Here is a 17,417-nt window from a genome sequence, read left to right on the forward strand (position 1 = left end):
TCTCTTGTTCTTCTTCTTCTTTCTCTGCTCCATCTTCTACCATTCCCATGGGGCATTTTCTCTGTGCTCTTCTTCTTTTCTTCCTTTCATGTCATGTTGGGTAGGTTTGGTGAGGCATTGTTACCCACATCCAGTAACATGGTGACACGTGTCACTGAGAGGATATAGAATTGGACCCAAGGTGTGTCCTCTAGGGCATTCGTTGTTCACAAGTGTCCCTTCATTTGGAGCTTAAGGCCAACAAATGGGGCTAAATGGGTGAAAAAGTGGGTAAAAAAGTAGGAGGGTTTCCAAGACCTGGCCAGCAGTGCAGTTTCCACGTGTCACCAGACCAGTGGGCAGTATGTAAAGTAGTCACATGGGTGTAGGTGATATGAGATGGCCCCCCCCCCCCCCCCCCCCCACCCCTCTTTAACCATCAAAAAGACTCTGACCCAAGGCCAAAAATTTAAAGAAAATGAAAAAGGAGAAGGGGGGTTTGCTTTTCTTTTCCATTTTGAATATGAGAAGAATCATATCATAATTCCACCCTCCTCTTTATCCATCAAAAGACTCTGACCCAAGGCCAAAAATTTAAAGAAAATGAAAAAGGAGAAGGGGGGTTTGCTTTTCGTTTCCATTTTGAATATGAGAAGAATCATATTATAATTGATATGGGTCCCTCCCTCTTTCCTTTCCTTGGGAAATTTTAATGGGTATTATTCTTTTTATTATTATTTTACATGGGATTCTCAAGTAATTTTTCTTTTTAAATCCAAAAGTTTGGTGTGGGGGGCGGGCACCAAGAACCTGAAAGACCCATTTCAACTCCCGTCCCGGCTATCTTTTTCAGGTTACCAACTCCCTTTGGCTTTATCTTTTCACTTAAAATTAAAAGCAAAGCCCAAGTAAAAACTATAAACACAATGATAAAAGAAGATTTGGAGTGATAAAGAATGAGTTTTTGGAGATAGGGTTTGGAGACACTGATTGTGTTGGTACCAAGTTGAAGTCGTTATCATGGTGTGTCCACTACCAAAATGAAAGATAATGTAAGATTTGTGTCCACTACCAAAATTATATATTATTACCATCACTGTCTTCTTAGAAAAATGGTGGTGGGTGTTTAACTGGTGGGTTCAAATTCTCTTCCCCCTTATTTTGAGAATCCCTTTAAAGAAATTTTTTTATACAAAGAAAGGTTACTTTTCTTTTTAATATGGGAACTCTTTTGGGTTTCTTATAAGCTAAGAGACTGATTTTTATTATATGTTTGGATAACATGACTCAAAGAGCTTTTAAGTAAATGTTATTTCTTTGGGAGCTATTTTCTATTAAGCGTAAGATGATTTTTGTTTTTCGATTGAATAGAAAAAATTAAAATATTTAATTTTTTTAATTGAAAATAATACGTTGATATCAACCAATATTTAAATTAAACTTGTTGATAACAAGTTCATTTTAATTCCTATATAATTTTTATATTGGTTGATATCAATCTATTACTTTTAATTAAATAGAAAAAACTGAAAACAAACACGGACTTTTTACTAGAAGTTGAAACCAAAATCAATTCCTAATTTTATTAGAATTTATAAGCATTTTAAAAGTTTTACCAAAATTTCTACATAATTTTTAGATTGGGTTTTTCTTTTTCATTTTTATAGGTGGAATCTCTTTTAACAATACTATCCAACCACATGGAACAAAAGCTTATTAACTTAAACAGCTTTTAACGTTTTAGAACTCAATCCAAACGAAACCTTATGATATCAAATTATCACCCACAAACAAAAGGTTATCTTAGTAGAGTTTTATTAGAAGAAGAAAAAAAAAGAATTTTTAGAACTTAAACTCGTGTGAGAGACATTTTAGACCAGAGGAACTTAATTTTGGTCGTGGATGAAATCAGTATAAATGGAGTTAAAACCCTAATTGGACCATGGCAACACATATACCCACAAAGATTTTGGTCTTTAGTGGATGAAATCAGTAAATGGAGTTCAAGGGCCAATTGGACCATGCCAATACATCTTACCCACAAATAGTTTAACCCAAAGCAGACAAAATCTAATCATTGAGATTTAGGACCAATTCCACCATATTCCTGTCTAAAACAATGCCTTTCTTCATCTTCTAGCAAATGGGATGAATAGAAGAGAATAGTTCAATTATTTAAAGCCCTAGTAGTAAAGCCAAAATATAAGTCAAAAGAAGATTATACACTGAAGAAATCTCTGTTACATCAAATCTATCCCATACATGTATACTCCAAAAAAGTACAGAAAGACCAGGGTGGAATATGCCATTGTTGGACAGATAACTTGTACAATTAGAGAGCAAAGAGTTTCACACATACTGCACTAAAATGAGCAAAGACCTTAGTCAGGAAGGGCAGTTCCTCTCTCAAGATTGTTTTTGATCTCCAGTGTATATTTACCAAATGCTCGCTCGATCTTCTTGTTGAAATGCTCGTTACGGTCATTGATGGAGTCGATGTCCTTCTCTTCATGGAACTTCCTCCTCCTGCTAAATGACTGGCGCTTCTCGTCCCGGTCCTTGAGTTCCTTAACCATCTTGTCAATCTTATCTTCTGAGCACTTTGGTGCCTGCACGGTACAAGAACGGGAAATCAATGGATTGAAGCCTTGAGTTTAAGCCAGATAAGCCAGGAAGCACCTCACTTTCTGAACAGAAACCATACCTTCCCATATTGAAGGCTTGAAGCTTCGCGATAGAATTCTGGGTCGGCTTCTTTCATCTTATTATATTCATCGATGTCAACCTCAATATTCTTTGTTCGCTTCTTGTATGCATCGTACAATGTTTTCTGATTGAAAACTGTTCAGTTAAGATATGTCAGGATCCTCCTAAGATCAAAATCTATATGGGAATTCTAAACTCTCACGTTGCTCTTCAATTCAACCCAATGCATATAATATTCAGATGCAAAAATAAAAACAAATAAATAACATAAAAAAGGAGTTTATCATGCTTTATTTTGGATTTTTAGAAAATAAGTTTTCACAGAACTAGCAATTTTCCAATGTCCCAAACACCAAGTAAAGCAAGCTTCCTCAAATCAGCTACTGGGTCTACTTTCATCAGTGGGTAACATACTCAACTATTGAGAGTTGAAACAAATTATAGTGGTGCACACAAGAAAATAATCAGTTCTTAGGAAGTAGTCAACGATGGCTATCTATGCCAAACCATCTCGCCAGGATGTGAATGGTAAAGAAACAAAAGCAGGAGTAAAACTTTGTGCTCTGGATTGCAAAGGGAGTGCTTTGATATGTTTATGCGTGCAGGTCTAAAACTCTCAAATTCTACTCTTATGGGCAAAATAACTATAAAGAGAAAACGTTCTTGCATCTTATACCATCACCAAGGATAAATATTCAAGTCTACATGGCTCACTGTATCTGTAATAAAAGAAGCCTGGTATCTAAATGAAGTTCAGGAAGTTTTCAGGGGACATTAAAAAGACTTGGTTTTCGCAGATGCAAGTTGCTATGAGCTTAGATTTGTCTGTGCTAAATATATTATCTGATATGTTATTGCATGCATGAATACATTCATGATTACCACAAAGAGAAATGAAATGTATATGCACATGAACAAACTAGGCAATGAATAGACCAGATAGAAGCATTATTGTCATAAAGAAAGAAAAAAAAGGTTAACAGAGACATAAACATACCATCCCAACCAAATGGAGCAGGATCCTTTTCCCATTTCTTATATTTTGTCTCTGCCCTTTCTTGTGTATCTAGCATATATGCCTTTTTCATATCCAGACCATTAACATCTAGAAGTTTGCCAATTTTTTTCTTCCTCTCCTCGATCCATTTTTGTTTAGAAATGCCCCTTGACTCTGGTGGAGCTTCCATTTTTTTCTTCTCAGCCACCATGGCTGTCTGATTGGCTTTTCTTGCCTCATTCTGCAAATACAGGAAATAAATTTTTGACATCCCAACACATTCACTTATGAAATTCAAAGCTCCTGATTTGAAGGTTCATGCAAACTTACCATCTTAAGTCTTAACTCAAACAACTTTTTCTGCCTCCCTGTGAGTTGTGTGAAGTCTACTTCCTCAATCTCCTCAACAGGTTGATCATTGTCGTCATCAGACTGTTCTTCAGGATCCGTTCCTTCATCATGTGGATTTTTATCCTGATCAGGGACACCTGAAATGTATTGATCATTGCCGCCACCACTGCCACTACCAGCTTCCATGACTTCTGAAATAGTAAAGGGCCCTTAAGCACTGACATCAAATTAAATGAAATAGGGAATGTATGCATTTACATAATTGTTAAAAGACACACAACAAACTTGCCCACCATTGGATTCAAGAAGACTTTGACTCTGCCATAAGTTATACACTAACATAAAAATAAAAATCAAAAATCAAAAACCTCAAATTGTAGACCAAAAAAAAACTTAAGGTATAACTCCAGTGAATTGAAAGGGGCAGGCATAAGCTGGGAGGTGGAACTATTAGTATATGAATTAAATGTAATCAAAATTGATTCAAATAAACCAAAGAATATCATAAGATAAATGGAAAGTACCTGACTCCTTTTTATCCATCTGTGCCTTGGCTTCGGCAATTTTTCTAAAGCAATATTCAACACACTCATGATAGGGATTAGATGCATTTATGCAATCTGGATGCACTCTTCTTTCTCCAGCCATCTTTTTGCTGAGTTCACTTTCTTGTATACCACTGCAGAAAGTTCAAATGTGATCCATGCTCAGAATGTGTATCAACTAAATCCATCACCAATTCAGTAAACTTTCCCACTTGATTGCATCTTAGGCTCAAAAACCGTAGATTCATATTTTTCATTTTTCATTTTTGAATTGGAAATTCTACCATGAGGCTCCTGTTTTTGTTAAGATCTATAAAAATAATAAATATTTTAAATTTCTTAACATTAACCTACAAAATTACTCAACATAAAATGAAAATTATCCAATACCCACCCAATTGCATATGAAACTCAAAAGACCATATATTCAGGTTTTTCATTTTTCAATTCATGGATTGAAAATTCCAACAAGTGGCTCTAATTTTCGGTTTTGACTATGATAAAAAAATGGATATATTCCAATTTTTCTTACAGAACCCACCAATATCCATAAAAAAAAACCGAAAAAAAAGTGAAATCCAATAATTAAGCAAAAATCTCCCAGAATTTAAACCTCTCCCTTAACAACCCATCAAGGTTTAGCAGAGACCAGGTATTCACAATCTCAGAAACCCCATCAACACACTTCTGTAATGCTTAAGCAACTGAGTGTATCATTTTACAATTTTTTTCAGCGACCCAAGCAAAATAGAAATAAAAGGTTTTCACTTTCCGTCTTATTTCCTTTTCCCTTAGCTTTCTCAGCAACCAAACGAATGAAAACCAAAAAAAATTAAAGAATAAAAAAAACGGGGAATACGAAACAATCATAGATGAAAAACTTCAGAAAAAACACAAAACAAATATTGGAAAATTGTTAAAGAGAATGAAAATCGACGTTGGGAGAGACGAACCTGAGATAGGAATTGATTCGACTGTGGGTGATCTCGCTCCCTGAAGAATTCTAGAGTTTTGTTTTGGATATGGATTGACGAACGAGGTCGAACCGGATTAGGGTTCCGATTCCAGATTGAGATATTTTCAATCTGCTCCCTCAAAGTTTTGTAATTTCAATTCAGCCTCTTTTCGTTTTCAATTTTACCGGCATAGCCCTTGCGGCCCATAGGCCATAAGGTCCTGTTTCCATATGGGAAAAGGAAAAGTTGATATATTTTTTTTTCACTGTTTTTTTTTTCAAATTTATTTAACATTTAAACGAAGAACAAAAAATATTAAAAGATTATTATTTATTAAATTGTATTATATATATATATATATATTATTTATTTTTAGTAGTGAAATATGAAAAAAAGGGAATTTATTTATTTATAATTATCTTTTTGAGAAATATTTTTATTTCAAAATAAAAATAAAAATACATTTTTAAATTATAAAATTACTATTTTTTAAAATGATTATTAAATACGCAAAACATATTGTATAACTTTACAAGAAATAATACAAAATGCTTAACCTATTTAATAACTTAAATTAAGTTATTAAGGAGATTAAATATATTTGATAAAATAATTTAATATCACAATTTAAAGTTAAAAAAAAACTTGTATTAAGTTAAAATAGTTAACTTATTCTTAATCTATTTTTTTAGGTTTTATTTGTTCATATTTAATAAAACATATGTAATAACCATGACTCCAAATTCATGACTCATTTTTTTTTATAAATATTTTAAAGTTATCTTATAAATTTAAAATACTTTAAATATGAATGTTTAATAAACAAATTTATTATTTAAAATTAATAAAAATAAATATTAATTAAAAATTTTAATAATAAATATTAGTTATAACTAATGGGTAAATATGTCAATTCAATTATTTAAAATAAATTTTAAATTAATTTTACCATTTATAAATTAAAAAATAAGTAATCAGTTTTAAGTTTAGAAATTAAGAATAATTTAACTTAAAATCAACTTAATTCGTTAAGTAATAAGTATTAAATCTTACTAAACATCAACTAAATCGAGAACATTTTTATTTAAACAAGAGCATTTTTATTTGAAGTGTTTTTAGTTGAAATATTAAAATCAATAAAAGTGGTATTTGACTCAGAACTGCAATATTATAAGATTATTCCATGCATTAAAAAACAAAAACAAATTAAAAAATATGAATTTTAATTCCTTAATCCCTTGGCACAAATTCTAACAAATTTGGCCAATAAAATGAAATCTTAACCAAACCAACGAAGTATAGATGAAAGAAAAAGAACAATCACCAATGCTAATGTTGACAAGAATCATAAAATTTGCAGAACACATGAATAACAAGAACTTGTCCATTAATGGCTTCCAAACTGTTGCACTGCAACTTCAAATGAATCTTAATCCAGTTCTTTCCAACTTGAACCTACCAGACAAAGCTGCTTTACCCAGTATGAACAGATTCAACCTCAAGCTTTGGCAACCTTCTTTTCTGAGATTCTAGCTCTTTTCTGACTGAATCCACAGCTTGATCACACTTAACCTTGGTCACTTTAATGGCTTCTACTGAGCTCTGGGTCTTCTGTGATTTCATTGAATACATAGCTTCGCTGGTTGGACTTGAATTTTGCAGATTCTAAATCATCAAGAAGAGCGAACAGTTTGGTGAATTGAGAGTTGGTCAGGTGCGCCTAGCAGTTCCAGCACCGACACGTGCTCTAGAGAATAAGCGCCATGGAAGACTGACTACCTTGAGAATGGAAGAGAGCAGATAGGAATCAGATGTTGTGGGTTGAGCCTCTTCATGCTTGTCTTCTTCCGATTTGTGGGCATCATCTGAGATTGCAGTGGATGAAGAAGTATCAATCCTTTCAGCCTCCACTTCTGGGATTGGTGTTGTACTGGCATAGGAGGTAGAAGTGTCCTCTCCAATCAGCACATAGGAATCAGATGTCGCCTCTTTCTGCTCATCTTCTTCCAAATTGTGGGAATTATCCGAGGTTGCAGTGCTCAGAGACCCCATAACAGGAACAGCCCCCGCTTCTTTGATCGGTTTAACCAGCACATAGGAATCAGATGTTATGGATTGAACCTCTTCCTGCTCATCTTCCTCCAAATCTTTGGCATTATCTGATCTTGCAATGCTCCAATTAACAGGAACCTCAGGTGAAGCATCAATTCTTTCAGCCTCCACTCCATCCTTTGGGGAGCCTGTAGTTGACATCTTTTCTGGACCGTTTTCCTTCAACACATACAGAACAGAGAAGATCAAGATAGGTATCAGATATAGGAAGCTGATGACACCAAAACAAAGAACGAAAAACTTAGGCAGAATAAGCACCATTGCTCCATTTTCAGATGTAGCCACCAATTGAAATGACTGGACTTCCACCTCATGGGAAGCTGCGCAACCATGAATGGAGATATTATCAGGCAGTTTAGGGGGTGTAGGTTGACATTCATCGTCTCCCTTCTTTCTTTTCCTGCTCAATTTTCGGGGAGCATCAGCAACAGGGGAGCCTGCAGTTGCCAATTACTACACTCAGCTACTTACAATCAAAACATATGCAGAAATACACACACAAACCTGATTCTTTAGTGTTCTTCCCTGCATCAGCTTTTATGATCCTTTTGAAATATTTTCTTTCTTTGGTCACCTGTTTGCTGAATTCACCTTCTTCCCTGCTCTTTCCATCATCTGAAAATAGATCTCCAATTTTAGAATTTCATCAACAACAAACTGAAGAGGTCCTTGGAAAAAGCTTTAATGGATAAAACTTCACAAAGAACTTTCTAAATTTCTAAATCAAATTATATGCAATAGAAAATCAATTGAGTAACTGACTAAGAAGAATAACCTGAATATGGAGCAGGGCAGGAATTTGATGACCTGCTTACCACTCGTCCACCAGCCATGTTTAACCCAAATTGAGCTTTTCTAGAACTCAGCTGTGGCCTGTAGAAAAATTCAAACACAAACAATGTTTCAGAACTTATTTTGATAACAGAGAACATTCTAGTCCAGTTACAAGTAGGTTCAAAAACCCTAGATCATCCCTTTTTTTTCTCATCTTTGATTGAAAACCCTGTCATGAATCAACTAGGGTTAAACCTTCTTTCAACTAAAATTTGTTCGGAACTGCAAAATTACTCGAACGAAATTGAAAACTAGTTCAGAGAATAGCCTTTTTCCTACTAACAGCCATGGTACAAGTACTTAGGAGTCCATTGAAATTCGTTTGGATAACGAGAAAATGTAGGAAGATTGCAAATATTGGGCCAACCCCATCTCCCTAAAACAACCCAAGCTTTCTTTTCTTTTACTAGGTTTCCCAAATGAACCGCTTAGTTGTTGAGAAAAGGTAGGAAACTAAAAAAGAAATGTTAATTTTTTTTGTTAAGATAAGGCCGTCCATCTCTTTTCCTGCATTTCCTCTTCAACCAAACAAAGGGTAACAGAAAATACAAATGAATCAATGGCCTAATATGAATGATCAAAAGTTGAAAAGCTCAAATTTTGAATCAAACCCAAATCCAAAAACACTGAATTGATTCAAAACAACGGACATATTGGAACAAACTCTTCAAAAATGTAGTCCTCTCCCTCTGTAATTTCTAGGACTTTGTTTGGCTGAGCACTATTTTAAGTGCTTTTCAAATTCAATGGGAAAATTATATGCCCCTCCATTCCAGACTAACCCTTCATGTGTTCCAACAAAGATCAAAAGAAAATGAGACTCAGTCCCAACAAAGGAGGCAATGTGAAATGCAGAAATCAGAGCATTGCCAAAAACAATGAAGCCTACATAACCTTATGATATTTTTTTTTATTAATCACTACACTCCCTCTCTAATTTTATTTTTTCATAATTAATGTTATTTAGAAAATTATTTTTAAAATTATGGAAGACTATGCCTAACTATTTGTTTTGGAAAATAATTATTTATACAATTAATGTCATGTACAACTTAGGAAATGTAGGAAATATAAAAAATAAATCTAACTCATGTCAACTTGGTACGTGTAGAATATGGTTATAACTTTAGTGAGTCGAGTTGGGTTGATAACTAATTTAAGACAAACCCGAATTAAAAAAACAATCAATTCTAATATAAATGAACTTGACCTCTAATTCAAGGTACTTAATCCACTATTATTCTTTTTTAAGTTTAAGCTATATTAGGGTTAGTGGGAATCTTGGTTAGAACCCGACTTTAATTTGGGTTGAAAAAACTTAACTCAAATCCAACTCAAGTATTAAAAAATGATTGTTTTATGATTCGATCAACTTGATTTAGGCCAATTCGATCAACTTGCACCCTCAAAACAAGTGAAATATGATCATAGAATCAAGATATATACTAAAAATACAAAAATTTAATTAGAGTACTAAAAAGGTACTTAATGAAAAATATGACTAATTAAATTGTACCGACTACATATATATTTAAGTCTCATTACTTTATACTAATTACTTTTAGTTTCATTTTTTGTATCCTAATTCCATCGTATTGTATTTTCATTCATGATATACTAATTAATATAATATGATGGGATTAGGATAAAAAAACTGAGACTTGACCTAGATTTTTTTTTTCCTATGTAGTTTCAAGTTTCATCCATGAAGATGAAAATATAAATATTTGGTACTATGACTTCGATATCTTACAATTTTTTTTGCTTACTAACATTGGAAGATATATACAATTGAAGAAGATTCTTTTAGAGTAGTTTTCAGCATGATTCAATGTAGGAGAGTAGTTGAGACATGAAAGAATATATAACCGAAACGAATGAAAAAACTTTGAAGTTAGTTATGGTTTTGTACGCCTTCTTAGCTCACACAATATGCTCCTTCCATTATTACTTCTCATAATATCTTTTTTATATGTCCCCCTTTTTCTTGTCTTGCTTACAAAACTACCTCCCTCTCTCTCATGCATGCACTACACTTCACCTACCAAAGTAACACCCCAAATGTAAAAACCAAATTTTTTCCTTCTCTCAGCTCATTTGCTGAGATGGGGTTTTCTTGGATGGAGTGGATGCTGCAGTTACCTATTCCTATCAGCTAGCCCAAGTTTGTATGGATCTTTGCTTTGTTTTTCTCTTCTTTGCTTTCTTCTTTTGTTTTTCTTACTCTAAAGGATTATTTAACCTTAATTTATATTGTTGGGAAGTTTTCTAGTAGCTTAAACTTTTTTGGGTAATGGATAGTTAGGCATGGGATTGTGTTTAATGCAGGTTTTTTGAAGTGGGTATGATGTTAATTGCAGGAGAAACGATCAATATGGTACAGAGCCTCATGGAGAGGCTAAGGCCTCTTGTGGGATTGAAAAGCTGGGACTGGGACTACTGTGTTCTTTGGAAACTAAGTGAAGATCAAAGGTTGAGTAAAAAGCTAAAATCTATGAGTCCTAGTGATTCTACTGAAAATTTTTATCAAAAGATTTATTTTCGAGTGTTAGAATGGCTACAAACGCATCCTAAAATCAGTCAAACAAGCTTTATGTCTAGTACTACTACTCTTTGTGATCAGTACATGATTCATAATTCAGTTTTGTTTTAGGTTTCTGAACTGGATGGACTGTTGCTGCGCCGGAGGAGGTGAAAACAGTACTCAAAATGGTGGAGAAGAGCATCTTTTTCCTGTTTCCAGTGTCCTTCCTTGCAGGGATGCCATGTCGCAGCACCTAAGAACCAAATCTTGTGATCTTCTTGCCCAACTGCCTTCTTCCATCTCCCTAGATTCTGGGTATCTTTCCCTTTTTTCGGCCTTTTCACCTTGAGTGACATACAGTTACTAATTATAAACTTCATTTGACATGGATGCTTATAAGCAGGATTCATGGACAGACCTTGATCTCAAACCAACCCAGATGGCTCAACTTCTGTAATAGCTCAGATTCAAGCATTCTTGAAGTGAGTTCTATTCCAAATTCCTAGTCAAACAAGGCCAAATCCCCAATTGAGTTAATGATTTTCCACTGGGTTTTTGCAGGAAACAGTTGGGACTGGGCTCCTGATTCCAGTTCTAGGAGGACTAATTGAGCTGTTTGTTGCTAAACAAGTACTATTAATGTTTGCTGCCTCAAATTCTGCATGATCAGTTCTTAACATAGAATTTTCAGGTTGATTTGAAGAAAAATGATATTTTCATGAAGATAATGAAATTGGTAACTTCATTTATTTATTGAAATAGGTAGCTGAGGATCAACATGTAATAAACTTTGTTACAACACAGTGCCACATGATCTCAATGGAGCAGGAAGCCATTATGAATTCAAGCAATATCAATTCAATCTTCTCGGTTAATGTCAATGGAGGCAATGCAGATGAGAATCAAAAGGATCCCAACAATCATTTCCAGGCACCAATTTCCCCAGTAACAGCAATGGAGAACTTGAATGATCTGCCAATCTCAGTCGACCGAATCCGCCTATGCAGCTCTCCCATGAACTTCTTGCAGCAATTCAGTTACACCTCTGAGAGTAGTATCAAGAATGATGTCTTCTTTGAAGGATCCCATGACTCATTTCTTTCAGAGAAGGCAATGATGAATGCTTTAGATTGTGGATTTCAGGAGATGGAGGCAATGCAGAAGTCCATGCATATAGAAATGACGGAGCCTCTAGCAAACAAGGAGCAGCTGGGTGATGATCATAAGGATTCGAGTGCTAAAAGAACAGCGAACCAAGCTGATTCAGTTTCAGACTGCAGTGATCAGATTGATGATGATGATGATTTAAAGTTCCAAAGGAGGACAGGGAAAGGGGCTCAATCGAAAAACATCGATGCTGAGAGGAGGCGAAGGAAGAAGCTTAATGATAGGCTCTATGCGCTTCGTTCTTTGGTTCCCAAAATATCAAAGGTAGCTGCCGTTGTCCTTGGCCTGGTGATCAAATTTCTTCAAGATTAATTCACATTGATTAGTACTTTTTCCTGATATCTGATGTACTGTTCTTGATTCCTAGTTGGATAGAGCTTCAATTCTGGGTGATGCAATAGAATTTGTGAAGGAGTTGCAGAAGCAAGCGAAGGATCTGCAAGATGAGCTTGAAGAGAATTCAGAGGACGAAGGTGGGAAGATGAATGCAGGCATCAACAGCAACCCCAACAATCTCCAATCTGAAATTCTGAATGACAATGGATCAGGAGTAAACATTGGGCCTAAAACTGAAAATGAAGAAACTCAAAACCGGTTTCTTATGGGAGCAGCAGGCAATGGCATTGCCGCCAGTGCCTGCAGGCCGCCATCCACCAAGCAGAACCATGAAACCGATCAAATCACTGATGACAAAGCACAGCAGATGGAGGTACATATTTAGTGTCCCTATTATGTGATTTCTATTTTCTGTGTGTTCAATTGGAAGTGAAATTTGAACCCATGCTGCAGCCCCAAGTGGAGGTGGCTCAGATAGAAGGGAATGACTTCTTTGTCAAGGTGTTTTGCGAGCATAAGGCGGGCGGGTTTGTGAGGCTGATGGAGGCTCTGAGCTCTTTAGGCTTGGAAGTGACTAATGCAAATGTAACAAGCTGCAAAGGCCTGGTTTCTAATCTGTTCAAAGTAGAGGTATGGCAGCCATTGAACACTTTTCTCCAACTGTTTGATAATTTTTTTTCATGTTTATGTATTGATTTTCCTATCTTGGCAGCAGAAAAGGGACAGTGAGATGGTCCAAGCTGACCATGTTAGGGACTCCTTGCTCGAGTTAACGAAAAACCCATCTGAAAAATGGCATGGTCAGATGGCTTACGCTTCGGAAAATGGCGGTGGCTTGGACTTCCACAACCATCACCACCACCATCACCTCCACAGCCATCTCCTCAGTTCCCATCACCTCCACCACATTCAGAATTAGTCATATGATCATCTTCATGGTTCCAAAAAGGAAGTTTATGAAAAATAAGTGAAAGGGGATTATTAATTCTCTACCTCTTTATACCCTTATCTGATCAGTTTATCAATTTTGCTTTAATTTTCTTTTTGCCAAGCATTCGTGGCCACTATTGAGAGATTATAAAATGTATGTTCTCCTCAAAATCAAGGAAAAGAAAAGGAATGGAAACAAACAAACAAACAAACAAATAAATCCTCAAAATATACTTGGCCTTGATGAATTAACTAACAATTTGAAGTATTACAATAACCCCAAATGCAACAAGACAATAACTTCCCATGCCTTGTGGTCTGGAGGCAAAATCTTTATCAGGGCTGGTTGGTGGAGGACTTGGCTCCATTTCTGGAGGTGATCCACCCTTTGTGGTATTAGTACTCGCTGCTTTGACGTCGATGGTGAACCTCATCCCCCCAAGGCAATGCCCAGCAATGGTGCAGATGAACCAGTACTGCTTCTCTTCTGTGAGTGGCACCTGATCATCTCCACTCTCATACTTGGCCAAGACCCCAGTGCTTGCATCGCACGATTTATAGGTCGCCTCGGTCACTTCATACGCGTTATGCTGCACAGCTACATACTTGAAAACTGCAATAGACCCGAAAAACAGAAAAATTCAGAACCATGAATCATTCAATTTGCAGAAGCACAAAGCTTTTCTACATTGAACCAGCCCAAAAAAATCCCATCTGCAGTTGACTTTCTTTACAATGGAACTACTAATAAGATCTAAGGAAAGAGGTCAAACCAAGAACATCGCCCATGCTGAAATTGTATCTCTCAGACCATGTTAGATAGTTTATCCCTGTGTCCCATTCTTCTTCATCACCTACTGTATAAGTTTCTGAATTCGTGCCGTGAAAAAACCCGAGACTGATCATTATTAGGATGATTGTGAAGCTAGAACAACACTTGAGAACTTGAGTTTCTTCCATGGAAATGGATCAAAGCTGTAGTTGAGGGGATCAGGAGGTTGAAGATGGAGGCTTTTTGAGGTTTGTCTGTTGAGTACAAGAAACTCAAACAGCACTTTTCTTTTTTTCCTTTTTTGTGAAGTTGGATACTCAGATTGGAAAATCTATCTGAATCAAAGAATAAACCGCAAAATTTGAACTGAAGTGACATGAAGATGAGACTCGACTTTCACCTACTTAGTATTAATTATACAAATAGAATTTTTGACTAGACCTTTTCAAATTTGATTTATTTGTTTAGATATTTTTAATTTTGTATAATTAATTAATTGTGAGATATTTTGTGGGGATGTTTGGCTGGTAAGAAATGTGGTGGTCCATTAATGAAAGCTGTTAGGGAGAAGAGGGTCAGTAGTGGGGGATAGAGATTGGATCCATTGCTAAAGATGGGCGTGGGCATGGACATGATGATGATTGAAGAAACTTCAAACTAAAAGATACAACTCATTCAATTTTGTTGTTGCAACTACAACCACATTTTATGATATTTATTTTTGTTGGTATTTTTAAATATTTATTAAGTAAAAAATATATATATATACTTAAATAATAATATTTTTAACTTTTTACATTATATATTCTTAATTTTATAATTAATAAAAAATTTATATAAATAATGTTGTCTTAAAAATGTCTTTGGAGAAATTTATTTGGGTAAATAGGAATTTAGGGTATGTTTGAAATTGTTTTTTTAAATGGTTTTCTATTTTTTTTATAAAAATATTTTTGATAATTAAAAACTGTTTTTTATTTTTTATTTTTAAAAACAAAAAATATAATGTTTTAAAAAAAAACATTTTTTAGTTGTTTATATTGTTTTTACTTGTTTTTTAAGAATTATTTTAAGAAATAATTATACAAATATATAAAATAATTAAAAATAAAATATTAGTTATAAAAATTATTATTTTTAAATATTAAAACATGTTAAAAATATTTTAGATTTTTCGAATAGTTTTTTGTTTTATAAAAATCATAAAACAGTTTTTAAAAATTATTTTTCAGAATTGTTTTCGAAAATAGTTACCAAACATGTCCTAAATCTGCATTTCTAAAAAATTATTTTCAAATCTTAGTTAGAAAAAATTGGAAAATTTATTTTTATAATCATAAATCCTCTATTTTTTAATTAAAAATATATTTATTAAAAAAAAAAGGAGTTCTCGAATATAATTTAACAGTTTTCAAATCCTCTAATGCATGCTTTAATTATTTATATAAGCTAGCCGATAGGGCATTCAAAACGGTGTCGTTTTTCTGTATCTCGTAAATGGTAGAAACCCTAGACCACTCCAAAACCCTGATCCCTCAGACTACTCTGCTTCTCTCTCAATTCATCAATGGCGTCATCCAACGGCGGGAGATTCCGGGAGCTCCTGAAGAAGTACGGAAAAGTCGCACTCGGCGTCCACTTCTCCGTGTCCGCCGCCTCAATCAGTGGCCTCTACATCGCCATCAAGAACAACGTCGACGTCGAATCGCTCCTCCACAAGGTGGGGATGAGTGGCGTCTCCACCAAAGATGAGCAGCAGCAGCAGCAGCTCCACCCTCCACCGACGGAGACATTAGATGAGTTTGTTATAGAAGAAAGACCCAGCTCGGAAAATCAACAGCCCACGCTGCAGAAGAGGAACCGGACTGCGGAATTGGCCGCCACCAGCGGCGGAGCCCTAGCCTTGGCCGTTCTCTGCAATAAAGCTCTGTTTCCAATTAGGGTCCCGATCACAATTGCTCTAACGCCCCCGGTTGCAAGGTTCTTGGCGAGGCGTCGGATTATCAAGAACAATGTATGACCTTTGTTGTTGTTCTTCTCTCTGTTTCATACTCTATTTTTCTTGTTCACAGAGAAAGAAATGTGAAAATTATGATTCAATGTGGTTTCAACTCAAAATGGGTTTTGGAAATTGATCTTGCTTGAATATGGAAAAAACTATTTCTTGGGTGAAGAACTGAAACAAGGTTTTTGGGTGGTTTGGGTTTTGGATACAGGGGAGAGGATGACGAGTTTGTGAGATGTGAATCATGTGATTGGGCAGTGCTCAAAGGCCTAGTACCCACAAGATTTTGGTTGGGAATTTTAGCAATAATTTGACACTCACATTATCTTGTTTTGTAGTTTTGAATTTGCTTTTATATCATGGGTTAATGTAAAGAACCTCCAAATAAATTTATAGTTTCTATATCTTGTAGTACTTTCAATAAAGAAGTAGAGTTGGTTTTGCGCCTTTGCTGCTGAATCTTTGTTTGTGGTTGTGTTGCAAAGCTATTTGAGGTTGAATGAGATATACTTAAACCCAATTGAACTGCATGATAGAAAATTAGGTGAAGGAAGATTAGAGAATGAGTGCAGAAAACCAATTAGTAGAACTTCTAGAGCTTTGTTTGTACCTTAACCAGCTGAGATGGATTTCCAAGCCCTGTATTTGTGGACACGTGTTTTATGGATGTAGATTGTGGGAGGAGATTGTCAGGGTGAACTGCATGGTAGAAAAAATTTAGAAGGATAGGTAGGGTGAGACTGGGAATGAGTGCAGAAAACTGATTGTTACACCTTTAGGACTTTGGTATTATGGAGGGATTTTTTAGCTCTGCACTAATGGGAGTATAAGTGTTTTTGTGGTTGTAGATTGTGGGGAGGAGATTGTGAGGGAATGTTTTTGTGAACTGCATGGTAGAAAGTTTAGGTGAAGGAAGAATATGGAAGGCGAGACTAGGAATGAGTGCAGAAAAATGATGAGTGGAACTTCTAGTGCTCTGTTTATACCATAACCAGCTGAGAGATTTTCGAGCTCTGCATTAATAGGAGGATTAGTGTTTTGTGGATGTTGATTGTTAGGAAGATATTGTGAGGGAACATTTTTTGTGAACCGCATTACGCCCCTAAAATGCACTACCTCATAATTGGAGGGATTACTTGTCTTTGTCATTAGGATGACTTTTCTATTGTGAGTGTACTAGTGTGTATGGTTACACGTTGGATA

At 35.3% G+C, this 17,417-nt stretch overlaps 5 protein-coding genes across 8 annotated transcripts; 2 read left to right on the top strand and 3 right to left on the bottom strand.

The window, feature by feature from the left end:
• Positions 1 to 2,153: 2,153 nt before the first annotated feature.
• On the bottom strand, positions 2,154 to 5,660 carry LOC117908870 (pre-mRNA-splicing factor syf2). The gene is made up of 6 exons (XM_034822672.1): positions 5,532 to 5,660; positions 4,558 to 4,712; positions 4,013 to 4,224; positions 3,683 to 3,923; positions 2,684 to 2,820; positions 2,154 to 2,588 (listed from the first exon to the last, which is right to left on the bottom strand). Exons 2-6 carry the CDS (start codon positions 4,679 to 4,681, stop codon positions 2,361 to 2,363), a joined length of 942 nt encoding a protein of 313 aa, XP_034678563.1. The 5' UTR covers positions 4,682 to 4,712; positions 5,532 to 5,660; the 3' UTR covers positions 2,154 to 2,360.
• A 1,108-nt stretch (positions 5,661 to 6,768) lies between these two features.
• On the bottom strand, positions 6,769 to 8,991 carry LOC117911746. Of its 3 annotated transcripts, none has more exons than XM_034826164.1 (5): positions 8,764 to 8,991; positions 8,422 to 8,519; positions 8,151 to 8,261; positions 7,905 to 8,083; positions 6,769 to 7,805 (listed from the first exon to the last, which is right to left on the bottom strand). In XM_034826164.1, exons 2-5 carry the CDS (start codon positions 8,477 to 8,479, stop codon positions 7,245 to 7,247), a joined length of 909 nt encoding a protein of 302 aa, XP_034682055.1. In that variant the 5' UTR covers positions 8,480 to 8,519; positions 8,764 to 8,991; the 3' UTR covers positions 6,769 to 7,244. The 3 variants fall into 3 exon arrangements, with proteins under 3 accessions (XP_034682055.1, XP_034682054.1, XP_034682052.1); XM_034826163.1 differs by having other exon boundaries at positions 8,760 to 8,991; XM_034826161.1 differs by having other exon boundaries at positions 8,422 to 8,991.
• A 1,529-nt stretch (positions 8,992 to 10,520) lies between these two features.
• On the top strand, positions 10,521 to 13,581 carry LOC117910901 (transcription factor ABORTED MICROSPORES). 2 transcript variants are annotated; one of them, XM_034825081.1, is made up of 9 exons: positions 10,521 to 10,648; positions 10,841 to 10,952; positions 11,134 to 11,319; positions 11,408 to 11,486; positions 11,566 to 11,634; positions 11,767 to 12,435; positions 12,539 to 12,880; positions 12,961 to 13,137; positions 13,220 to 13,581. In XM_034825081.1, exons 2-9 carry the CDS (start codon positions 10,855 to 10,857, stop codon positions 13,424 to 13,426), a joined length of 1,827 nt encoding a protein of 608 aa, XP_034680972.1. In that variant the 5' UTR covers positions 10,521 to 10,648; positions 10,841 to 10,854; the 3' UTR covers positions 13,427 to 13,581. The 2 variants fall into 2 exon arrangements, with proteins under 2 accessions (XP_034680972.1, XP_034680973.1); XM_034825082.1 differs by having other exon boundaries at positions 13,223 to 13,581.
• Positions 13,582 to 13,653: 72 nt separating this feature from the next.
• On the bottom strand, positions 13,654 to 14,540 carry LOC117910902 (chemocyanin-like). Its single transcript, XM_034825083.1, has 2 exons — positions 14,211 to 14,540; positions 13,654 to 14,050 (listed from the first exon to the last, which is right to left on the bottom strand). Exons 1-2 carry the CDS (start codon positions 14,395 to 14,397, stop codon positions 13,686 to 13,688), a joined length of 552 nt encoding a protein of 183 aa, XP_034680974.1. The 5' UTR covers positions 14,398 to 14,540; the 3' UTR covers positions 13,654 to 13,685.
• A 1,167-nt stretch (positions 14,541 to 15,707) lies between these two features.
• LOC117911410 lies at positions 15,708 to 16,661 on the top strand. The gene is made up of 2 exons (XM_034825773.1): positions 15,708 to 16,223; positions 16,426 to 16,661. The coding sequence occupies exons 1-2, from the start codon at positions 15,777 to 15,779 to the stop codon at positions 16,435 to 16,437; spliced, it is 459 nt and encodes a 152-aa protein (XP_034681664.1). The 5' UTR covers positions 15,708 to 15,776; the 3' UTR covers positions 16,438 to 16,661.
• Positions 16,662 to 17,417: the final 756 nt, after the last annotated feature.

The sequence above is a fragment of the Vitis riparia genome, chromosome 3 (assembly GCF_004353265.1).
Source record: "Vitis riparia cultivar Riparia Gloire de Montpellier isolate 1030 chromosome 3, EGFV_Vit.rip_1.0, whole genome shotgun sequence".
Classification (NCBI taxonomy): Eukaryota; Viridiplantae; Streptophyta; class Magnoliopsida; order Vitales; family Vitaceae; genus Vitis; species Vitis riparia.

What these genes read in the sequence shown, in the direction of transcription:
- LOC117910902 (XM_034825083.1), bottom strand. Translation starts at nt 14,397, where the DNA reads ATGGAAGAAACTCAAGTTCTCAAGTGTTGTTCTAGCTTCACAATCATC. An exon ending in CAGCATGGGCGATGTTCTTG is followed by an intron (nt 14,051 to 14,210) that starts GTTTGACCTCTT and finishes GGTCTATTGCAG; the next exon opens with TTTTCAAGTATGTAGCTGTG.
- LOC117911746 (XM_034826161.1), bottom strand. Translation starts at nt 8,578, where the DNA reads ATGTTCTCTGTTATCAAAATAAGTTCTGAAACATTGTTTGTGTTTGAA. An exon ending in CTGCCCTGCTCCATATTCAG is followed by an intron (nt 8,262 to 8,421) that starts GTTATTCTTCTT and finishes ATCTATTTTCAG; the next exon opens with ATGATGGAAAGAGCAGGGAA. An exon ending in CATCTGAAAATGGAGCAATG is followed by an intron (nt 7,806 to 7,904) that starts GTGCTTATTCTG and finishes TATGTGTTGAAG; the next exon opens with GAAAACGGTCCAGAAAAGAT.
- LOC117911410 (XM_034825773.1), top strand. Translation starts at nt 15,777, where the DNA reads ATGGCGTCATCCAACGGCGGGAGATTCCGGGAGCTCCTGAAGAAGTAC.
- LOC117910901 (XM_034825081.1), top strand. Translation starts at nt 10,855, where the DNA reads ATGGTACAGAGCCTCATGGAGAGGCTAAGGCCTCTTGTGGGATTGAAA. An exon ending in CAGATTCAAGCATTCTTGAA is followed by an intron (nt 11,487 to 11,565) that starts GTGAGTTCTATT and finishes GGGTTTTTGCAG; the next exon opens with GAAACAGTTGGGACTGGGCT. An exon ending in TGGTTCCCAAAATATCAAAG is followed by an intron (nt 12,436 to 12,538) that starts GTAGCTGCCGTT and finishes CTTGATTCCTAG; the next exon opens with TTGGATAGAGCTTCAATTCT.
- LOC117908870 (XM_034822672.1), bottom strand. Translation starts at nt 4,681, where the DNA reads ATGGCTGGAGAAAGAAGAGTGCATCCAGATTGCATAAATGCATCTAAT. An exon ending in TGCTCCATTTGGTTGGGATG is followed by an intron (nt 2,821 to 3,682) that starts GTATGTTTATGT and finishes TTAACTGAACAG; the next exon opens with TTTTCAATCAGAAAACATTG. An exon ending in CAAGCCTTCAATATGGGAAG is followed by an intron (nt 2,589 to 2,683) that starts GTATGGTTTCTG and finishes TGTACCGTGCAG; the next exon opens with GCACCAAAGTGCTCAGAAGA.